The 10863-nt window shown below is 45.6% G+C and overlaps 1 protein-coding gene across 1 annotated transcript in view; it reads right to left on the minus strand.

The window, feature by feature from the left end:
• Positions 1 to 1205: 1205 nt before the first annotated feature.
• The window catches only part of LOC118400341 (fidgetin-like protein 2), a 16473-nt gene continuing 6815 nt past the window's right edge, over positions 1206 to 10863 (minus strand). Inside the window, exon 2 of the mRNA XM_035797060.2 lies at positions 1206 to 5168. Within this exon, the coding sequence (XP_035652953.1) occupies positions 4039 to 5157 (1119 nt within the window). The 5' untranslated portion in view covers positions 5158 to 5168 and the 3' untranslated portion in view covers positions 1206 to 4038. The remainder of the gene's footprint in view (positions 5169 to 10863) is intronic.

A 10863-nucleotide genomic window follows, 5' to 3' on the forward strand; every position in this document is an offset into this window, starting at 1 on the left:
TAAATGCTTAATGCTAACAAAAAGGTAAATGCTTAATGCTAACAAAAAGGTAAATGCTTAATGCTAACAAAAAGTTTATATTAAATTATTATTTGGCACTGATGCAATCCACTGTGTACATATTTTGTTATTGTGAATGTTTTTCTGATGCAGATGATTCAAGAGCTGCTGAAACAACTGAAATATGTATGAAGGTCTGAAACCTAGGACACTTACTAGCACAACCTCTCTGAAAAATACTGTTAATGTTCTTTGGATCTGGAAGGATTTTAAAATTATATTTGAACTGAATGTTAAAGATAGAGATTCTGAGCCCCAACAGTTTGCAAATGTATAAGAGGGATATCATATATGGTACACTTTATACCCAGGATGATGTGGTAGCCTTGGACATGGACAGTATGTCTGTCTGCTTGGAACAGAGCAGCTACAGTAGTAGCCCTTAGCAACAGAATAAACATATTTAGCAAATATATTCAATATTTATGTTGCTTATCCAATGCCCTGGTTAACCTATAGCCATAAAAACAAAATATATTATGAAACATGGGCATATTTAGAGTAAAGGGGGTTTAGGAAGAGTTTAATATTTTTTCAGTTGTGATATTTTTGGTGGTTCTTGAGGCTCTGATGTTGTTTTCACCACTGTGTCCTGAGGTAATAGATGAGTATTATAATAGGCACAGTGAGGTGTATAGAGGCCCAGCAGCTGTACATGGCTACTATAGAAAACACAAAGTAGAGGGGGGTACCTAATGTCATTTCTAGGTTACGTTGATAGGAAGGTATTTGATGGATGTAGACATTCACTTCTAACGTCGAGCAAAACATTCATGTTTGAGCACTACAGGCTGAAAGTTGTCATTTGCATTTTGTCACAGGATGTCAATGTTTGTCCAGAAAAAGTGTTTCTTCCCCTTTGCTAACTACATAACACTTAATGAAGATCATCACTCCACCAAAATCTAGATGGGAAATAAAGCAAATATGTTTTATATATCTAAAACAATTATTGATGTACATTATGGTTTCTATTATCCTTTGAATAAAATATATTGAATTACATTCTACGTTTCAGGCATTGGTAGGAATCTCAAGTTTCAATTCGCAAGTTAAAAGACTGGCAGTGTTCTGTGGGTGTTCAAATATTTGAATCTACGTGGCTGTGCGTGTGTGCATGCTTATGTGTAAGTGTGTGTGGGGACGTGTGTGTGTGTGTGTGTGTGTGTGTGTGTGTGTGTGTGTGTGTGTGTGTGTGTGTGTGTGTGTGTGTGTGTGTGTGTGTGTGTGTGTGTGTGTGTGTGTGTGTGTGTGTGTGTGTGTGTGTGTGTGTGTGTGTGCGCGCGCGCACAAACGCTAATATTGGTGGCCCTAAAAGCTCTGTGTTCCCTGAAGTGTACAGTGTCTGTATTACAACAGCCATGACTCCATTATATTCTCCATAAAGCTCCCTACAAACACCAAATGTAATACATACATACATACATACATACATTATTTTACAATACAACAATCTTCCTGAGTATTCAATAACAAGACTACATATATTTCTTTATAAAGGCAAAAAGAAAAAAGAATGCATACATCAAAAACACAAGCAGACTCCGATTTTAGGATTCTAAGAGTATCTCTATGAAAACGGCACATTTGCATTGGTTTGACAGTGTACTACTCTTTAGTAAACTCAGCAAAAAAAGAAACGCCCCTTTCTCAGGACCCTGTCTTTCAAAGATAATTCGTAAAAATTAAAGTAACTTCACAGATCTTCATTGTAAAGGGTTTAAACACTCTTTCCCATGCTTGTTCAATGAACCATAAACAATTAATGAACATGCACCTGTGGAACGGTCGTTAAGACACTAACAGCTTACAGACAGTAGGCAATTAAGGTCACGGTTATCAAAACTTAGGACATTTTAGAGGCCTTTCTACTGACTCTGAAAAACACCAAAATAAATATGCCCAGGGTCCCTACTCATCTGTGTGAATGTGCCTTAGGTATACTGCAAGGAGGCATGAGGACTGCAGATGTGGCCAGAGCAATAAATTGCAATGTCCGTACTGTGAGAAGCCTAAGACAGCCCTACAGGGAGACAGGAAGGACAGCTGATCGTCCTTGCAGTGGCAGACCGCGTGTAACAACACCTGCATGTGATCGGTACGAACATAACCCCTGCGGGACAGGTACAGGATGGCAAGAACAACTGTCCAAGTTACACTAGGAATGCACAATCCCTCCATCAGTGCTCAGACTGTCCGCAATAAGCTGAGAGAGGCAAGACTGAGGGCTTGTAGGCCTGTTGTAAGGCAGGTCCTCACCAGACTTCACCGGCAACAACGTCGGCTATGGGCACAAACCCACCGTCGCTGGACCAGACAGGACTGGCAGAAATTGCTCTTCACTAACGAGTCGCAGTTTTGTCTCACCAGGGGTGATGGTCGGATTCGCGTTTATCGTCGAAGGAATAAGCATTACACCGAGGCCTGTACTCCGGAGCGGGATCGATTTGGAGGTGGAGGGTCCGTCATGGTCTGGGGTGGTGTGTCAAGCATCATCGGACTGAGCTTGTTGTCATTAAAGGCAATCTCAACGCTGTGCGTTACAGGGAAGACATCCTCCTCCCTCGTGGTACCCTTCTTGCAGGCTCATCCTAACATGACCCCCCTTTGCTCAGGGACACATTATTACATTTCTGTTAGTCACGTGTCTGTGGAACAGATTCAGTGTATGTCTCAGTTGTTGGGTCTTAAGTTCATATAAATATTTACACAAGTTTGCTGAAAATAATTGCAGTTGACCGTGAGAGGACTTTCTTTTTTTGCTGAGTTTATATGCTGTAGTTAAAATTCTCTCTCAAGTATGTTTCTACAAGTATCTCTTTCTGCAGGTTTAAGTATCTCTTTCTGCAGGTTTAAGTATTTCAATGTATTGATAGAGCTGCATGTAACAGTGCATAATGAACAACAGTTCACCTAATTTCAGTTTTTGACAAAATAAGCAATGCATAGTGTAGAGAATCATTGTACCATCTAAACTGCTGTGAAATATATTTTCAATAACCAAAGCTATTGTATTTTCAGCTGTTTAAAGCTGGTGTACAAAACCGAAAGTAAAAGAAGCAAAAACTAAAGACCGGTAAGCATAGAAATAGAGCACATAGATCTACTGCTTCTTAGGCTTGCTTTCGATGAGAATAACATATCTATAACTCACATTTCTATGTGAATTTGGTCAGGTTGCCCAAAAAGTTACATATTGCAGCTTTAACAGAAAAAGAAAAAGAGTGAGTGGAACAAACTGAGAAAAAGCAGGGAAGGGAAAACATGATGAAAATGTAGTGATGAGAGGTAGAGAAAGAGGGAGAAATAACATAGAAACACTGTCAAAAGAAAACAGGGAAAAGGGAAGGGGGGAGAGGGGGACATTCGTTTCAAAGCGAGTTGTATAGAGGCACCAAGCCTCAGAAGAGCTGTCATTGTGCTCGTGGTGTCAAGTTATTAAAGTACATCACATCAATTATGTTCTTCTTCTCTACTTTTTGGTCTGAAAGGTTATGATTCTTATGGTGCAGTAGGAGGTAATAGAGTCAAACGTCCTTTCCATATAAAGTGGCCACTCCAATTAAGAGAGCAACTCTTCAAAACAACAACATTGCAATGTCACTGTCTGCCAAAGTAGAAGATTGGGAAATAAATAGGATCCTGAGAGAAGCAGTCGGTAATCCATTCAGACTGCCTGATTTAGCCCTATCCATCTAGATCCCTCCCTCTGTCCTCACACCACCGCACCACACCCATACAGGACAAAGTGACCCTTGACTCTTTGGAGAAAATCTAAGAATGAAAATGATATAAGATAGGAGGCGGATTCAAGTCATTTGCAATTTTCTCTCCTTCCAGGTTAGATCACATGACCTCTCATTGCAAAATCCAATTATTATTTTCCCCCAGTTTTTGTCAGAGTAAGTACTCTACTTGGTTTTTAAATGCCAATAAAACCGAAGGACCCCCAGAGAGTGTTCCTTTCAAGTGCCTGATCTAGCGTCCTCCAGTTGGATCCTCAGATCGTGCATGTGACGCAGGCATCTTCATGGCCAGCCTCTGATGGGGAAAGCCATGTTCCCCTCCTCCCCCACTCTCCCCACCTAGGCCTGAGGAGGGGCTGTACTCGCCCTGGCCAACATAAGGAGGCGACACCAGAGGCTTGCCGGGCTTGTAGGCCTGGACTTCTGAGCCCGCTATGTCGTAGTCGTTGCCGTGACCATTGCCGTGGCTCTTGCTGTGGCCGTTGACAAACTTCCTGTACCGCGAGCCATCTCCTTCTCCTCCCTCCTCCCCCTCTTCCGCCATCTCAAAGGCCTTGCGTTTCAGCGGCCCTCCTGTCTCAGAGCCGGCCCCTAGGCTGTGACTGGGGTAGCCATAGCTGCCCCCCGCCATGGTGGACCGGGGGGTAGGGGTGCTCAGCCCAGAGGGGAGGTAGGAGGCACTGGGGTGGCTGTGGCTGTAGCTGGCTGCCAGGCTGGTCTGGAGGTGGGGGTAGCAGCCTGGTGGGTAGTTGTATACAGGGTTGGTAGGGTTGTAGCTGGACACCAGGGTGGGGGTGGTTTGCAGAGAGGCTGGCGGAAGTGCTGAGCCGGGCTGGAGGCAGTATCCTGAGGAGAGGTAGGTGCTGTTGTAGGAGAGGGGGTAGTCCTGAGAGGGGGGGCCATTACAGGAGCCACCACCACTATACCCAGGGTCAGAGGTCAAGTTACTGTTCACCACCGTCACACTGCCCGTGCCAGGGAGGCCCACTGATACTGATCCCACTTTGGCCCCTGCTGCCAGGGCCTCCAGCGCAGGGTAACACTCCATGCCCTGCCCCAGGGCCCAGGGCTCAGTCTCACTCTTCAGGAAGGCGCCAGGCTCTGAGTAAGCCCCTGGGGCAGGCCTTTCGTAGGGCAGCTCCAGGCCTGAGTACTTTTCAGCATAGCGTTTTAACAAGGAAGAGGCCGTGAGGGCAGAGATGTCATCGCTGGCCCAGGGGTATCCGGCTGCAGTGGTGTAACCACGTGAGTCATGTTTGTGGGCGGAGGGAGGGGAGGTGGTGGAAGACACATCCAGGTGCTGCTCAGGCCACTGGGACAGGGGGGCCGCGTGCTCCGGAGACCAGTGCATCTTCAACAGACCTACAGAACCACAGAGAGATGACAGGTTATTCACCACGTATTACATTTTGTCAGGTGACACAAAGAGAGACCTCGGAAAATTACAATTGGCTCAGAACAGGGCATCACGGCTGACCCTTAAATGTACATGGAGATTTAACATTAATAATATGCATGTAAATCTCTCATGGCTCAAAGTGGAGGAGATTGACTTCATCACTATTTGTTTTTGTAAGAAGTGTTTACATGCTGAATGCACCAAGGTGTCTGGTTAAACTACTAGCACACAGCTTGGACACCCATTCATACCCCAGAGGACATGCCACCAAAGGTCTCTTCACAATCCCAGAGTCAACAACAGACTATGGGAGGCGCACAGTACTACATAGAGCCATGGTTACATGGAACTCTATTCCACATATTGTAACTGATGCAAGCAGTAAAATCAGATTTTAAAAAACAGATGAAAATACACCTTATGGAACAGCGGGGACTGTGAAGAGACACACACACAGGTACAGACACACATACACATGACAAGACACACACTCTACACACGTACACATGGATTTTGTATTGTAGATATGTGGTAGTAGAGTAGTGGCCTGAGGGAACACACTTAATATGTTGTGAAAGTGTTATGAAATGTAATGTCATATCATTTTTTAAATTGTATATAACCGCCTTGATGTTGCTGGACCCCAGGAAGAGTAGCTGCTGCCTTGGCAGGAACGAATGTGGATTCATAATAAATACAAAACCCATCAGTCCAGTTTTAGAGCAGAGATAACTGCAAATTATTTAAGTTGTTCAGATAACCATACCACACAGGTAATTCACTAACTAAATACAAATAGATTGAGTTTATACAAGATAAAATACAACAAAGTTCCACTTTACTCAAGGTTTCATGGAGATTGACTTCTTTCTCACTTGAAAACCCAAGAAAATAAGATTTTATAAAAAACATTACAGTCCCGCTGACAAGCAGAGCCCATTATCATGTTTTTGCTTCGCAATCCCTCTTCTCCCCAGTGCCCCACACTGCTCCTACAGTTCTACCCGCGGAGGGTACCTTGTGCTCAGCTCTTCCATGCCTAATCGTCATGAACAACACAGCCCCTGGCCTGGTCTCCAGGGCGATAAGCCCCTATCAGCCGCCCCACTCCCCTCTGTCCTGCTCTCTCACTGGGATCATTGTTGTCCCTCTGTACGGTGCTCTGTGTGTGAGACCCTCACTCTACTCAGTCTAACACGAACACACACACACACACACACACACACAACACACACACACACACACACATACAAACAACCGCATACACACTCACACACGCACATTAGTGCAGTGTGTTCCATTGGTGCAGTGATCAACCATTTCGATTGCCTTTGCAGGCTGCGTGTCTTTGAGCAGGCATTAGGCTGACATTCCAGGCATTGCAGAGTATTATTAAACTGTCCTGACCCTTTGAGCCTGGGCCAGAGGGACTACAACAGAACTGAGAGGGAGGGGGAGAGAGAAAGAGGGGAAAGAGAGAGAGAAAGGTGGAGACAGAGAGAGAGGAAGAGAGAGGGAGCGAAGAGAGACATATGGTTGTTCACATGCTTTACCAGTCTCCACTATGCTAGTCCGTTGGAGGTGAGCGTTTATGAGCTCAGTGTTGAGTTTGTTTACACTACAACTCTGTAGCGTCTGGTGCCTACATCTGACTGTCTGCTCTCTCCATACACTAAACAGTGTTCTTGTGTGCCCATACATTTGTGGGAGAACAATGTTTGAACACGGCTTTATCGACTGTGCCAGAAGTAGTGTGTCTGTTGTTGAGCTGTGGACAGGGACAGTCCAATGACTGGCTGGAATTACCTGGATTACAGACACGTTTACATGGGGGATTGGGACTTGGCTGGGGAGGGGCTAGATGACTGGGATCTCAGGATTGGATGAATGGAATTATGGGACTGTGATCGTATAATTTAGGGATCAACATGTGGATCGTTTAGCAGCCCTTCTGTTGGTCCTGGTCAATGTGTGACTAAATCCCGCACACACAGGGAGCCAAGTCCCAATCCCCCTTGGAAATGTCTCTGTGCTCCAGGGAATTCCAGACAGTCATGGGACTGTCCCCGTCCCCAGCTCTACAACAAACACACCACTTCTGGTACAGTCGATAAAGCCGCGCTCAAACATCGCACTCCCACAAAAGTATGCGCACACAAATACACACTCTTTAGCGACGGAGCTTTGTTCAGTATTGAAGCTCCCGACCAGCTGACCTGGTTTTGAGAGTCTGTGTTGGATCAAGGTTAAGTCGAGGGAAAGAATAAACACAATCCACACGGACACATCTACAGTATACTAGGGTGTACATACAAAGGCTTACACAAAGTGACTTCAAGGGAAACACACCTATACACATACACACTCTCCGAGACACAGACTGACCCACACATGCACATACGCTGTGCATGGGGATATACACACACACACACACACACACACAGTCTGAGTAATTCTCACTGAGATGGGAGCAATCTCTAATCAAGATGAGACATTTTCTACTGTACCAGGCTTAATCTATGTTCTGTAAACCTAATCTACACTCAAACTGTCTGAAGGCTGAATGAAGTCGGGAATCAGGATCAGACTGGACTGGAGACCATCACAACAACACAATTATGGATTAGGAGATGCAAAGCTAGTGCGTGTGTGTGATACTTTTGCGCATGCATACAATACTTGTGTGTTTGTGTGCACTCACATGTCAATGCTTACAGTAGTTGTGTGTTTGTGTGTACGCACATGTCTATGCTTACAGTAGTTGTGTGTTTGTGTGTACGCACATGTCTATGCTTACAGTAGTTGTGTGTTTGTGTGCACGCACATGTCTATGCTTACAGTAGTTGTGTGTTTGTGTGCACGCACAAGTCTATGCTTACAGTAGTTGTGTGTTTGTGTGCGTGCAACATGTCTATGCTTACAGTAGTTGTGTGTTTGTGTGCACGCACATGTCTATGCTTACAGTAGTTGTGTGTTTGTGTGCACGCACATGTCTATGCTTACAGTAGTTGTGTGTTTGTGTGCACGCACATGTCTATGCTTACAGTAGGGTGAGGAGATTCCAGGAAGGATGAGGGAAAACAGTGAGTATATAACACAGCCATCTGTAGCAGAGGATGTATGGGGGGGGTATGGAGGAGGGCACACTTTTTAATGGCTTTTTAATCATTAAGTAGGTGTGTTTTTGTTTCTCATCATCTATTGCTGTCCTGTTGTTGGAAGCATATTCTTTTTGTTTGTGGTGTTGTAAATCTTCAAAATGATTTTGAAGGGCGTTGAAACTTCACTTCTGGGTGATCATACAAAACATGGCAGAGACAAAATGTGTTCTCAATCATGAGATACTATAGCGCAAATCCTAATTTCAGATATGCGTACAGAATTTCAAACTTTCGAACAAACCTCCTATTGATATTTAAATGTGCATAAATAGGATGCTTTACACATGTTTGAAATATTCAATGGGAGGTTTGTTCGAAAGTTTGAAATTATGTACGCATATCTGAAATTAGGATTTGTGCTATAGTATCTCATGATTGATTGAATGATGTCAGAAGTGTGAAACAGTGACTGATACTGTAGTGCAACATTGTTTAAAGACACTGGTTCCAAATAGTGCTACTTGTGTGCATTGCATGATTCTAACCGTTTACTAAACTCTGGTTCTATAACCAAATCTAACTTTATTTGTCACATGTGCCGAATACAACAAGTGTAGACTTTACCGTGCTTATTTGCAAGCCCTAACCTTAACCCAGTCCCTAACCCAGACCCTAACCCTAACCCAATCCCTAACCCAGTCCCTAACCCTAACCCAGACCCTAACCCAGACCCTAACCCTAACCCAGTCCCTAACCCAGACCCTAACCCAGACCCTATCCCTGACCCTAACCCAGACCCTAACCCAGACCCTAACCCAGACCCTGACCCCAACCCAGACCCTAACCCAGACCCTGACCCTAACCCAGACCCTAACCCAGACCCTGACCCTAACCCTAACCCAGACCCAGCCCTGACCCTAACCCAGACCCTGACCCTGACCCTAACCCAGACCCTGACCCTAACCCAGACCCAGACCCTGACCCAGACCCTAACCCAGACCCTAACCCAGACCCAGACCCTGACCCTAACCCAGACCCTAACCCTAACCCAGACCCTAACGCTAACCCAGACCCAGACCCTAACCCAATGTTTTGAGTGTGTGGATGGGTCGAACATGTTGTGCAAATGAGAGTTGACTGAGTGTGTTTGTGTGTATGTATCCGTGTGGCATACGTGCGGACACTGTCGTGGGGACCCCAAACAGAAACAGCTGTTTTGAGCAGAGGAACCTTCTCTCTCTGTGTCCAGCCTGTCCCTCAGCTCCTATTGTCTCCCCACGTCCCCTAACAAAGCCAGAGGACCCTATTGTCTGACAGTAGATCCTATAAGAACTCAAACATCTCACTAACTCAGACCAGCCCCATATATCCACCAGCAGTACTGACAGTTTACAAGACGTGTGTGTGTGTGTGTGTGTGTGTGTGTGTGTGTGTGTGTGTGTGTGTGTGTGTGTGTGTGTGTGTGTGTGTGTGTGTGTGTGTGTGTGTGTGTGTGTGTGTGTGTGTGTGTGTGTGTGTGTGGCTCCTGAAATCTGAGACCTGGAGGAAGTGAGATAGAGTTACAGCCCCCCTGTTCTTCCACCACACACACACACTCTCTCCCTGTCACTCACACACACACACACACACACACACACACACACACACACACACACACACACACACACACACACACACACACACCAGCCTCCTCCTGCTCCCCGGGGGTCAAGGCTAACTCTACACCCCAGGCTCTCACATGGATCCAACACACCTCATGGGACCAGGGGGCCAGTAAAACAGGCATATTGTGCATGTGTGTGTGCCTGAGCAACAAACAGGGACCAGGGGGCTTGTAAACAAGAGCTTGATCAATCCAATCAGAGGATGGCTAGTATGTGCCTCCCCTCCTAGTCCAGCTTTCAACACCATCCACTCTGTCCGAAGCTCTGATCCCCCCTCCCACCTCCACTCCACTCCACTCCACTCCACTGCAGCCAGCCTGTGAGAGAGCAGCTTAGTCTCGCTGGACTGGTCCTAATTACATAGCCGGGTAGAGAGAGGATTTAGCTTCTGCTCTCTCTCTCTGTCTCGCTCACTCTCGGTCTCTCTCTCTCCCTATACCTGCCGTCAATCACCAACGATGACCAGTGTGCAAATTACCATTCCACAGCCAGCAGAGACATATGTGCTGTTCAGGTTTGTGTTCTCTATAACTCATAACACCACAAATCACTAAGACTGGAGAGACCAAACCCACTGATGATGTTCCTCATTTTTAGATGTTCAACCTTTTCAACAATCTACACACACTCTTATTCCGAATAAGATAATGGTTCTAATCTAAATGAAAGAATCTGATCATTCAACCTATGGGCCAGAGTTATGGACATGCACATGATCGATATGAGCAGAAGAGCTGCTGGTGTGAATTCTTTCCCCCTCTTGGTAGCGGTCCACTGCAGGGTCAGTATTAGCAATTAAGGGTTAATCAGACGAATAGTGGAGAGAGAAAGGCAGGGGGGTGGGGGAGGGGCACATGGACCTGGGATTTGGGGGGTTGCAAGGCATCAGAGGC

Source organism: Oncorhynchus keta, chromosome 21 (genome assembly GCF_023373465.1).
Source record: "Oncorhynchus keta strain PuntledgeMale-10-30-2019 chromosome 21, Oket_V2, whole genome shotgun sequence".
NCBI classification, from domain to species: Eukaryota; Metazoa; Chordata; class Actinopteri; order Salmoniformes; family Salmonidae; genus Oncorhynchus; species Oncorhynchus keta.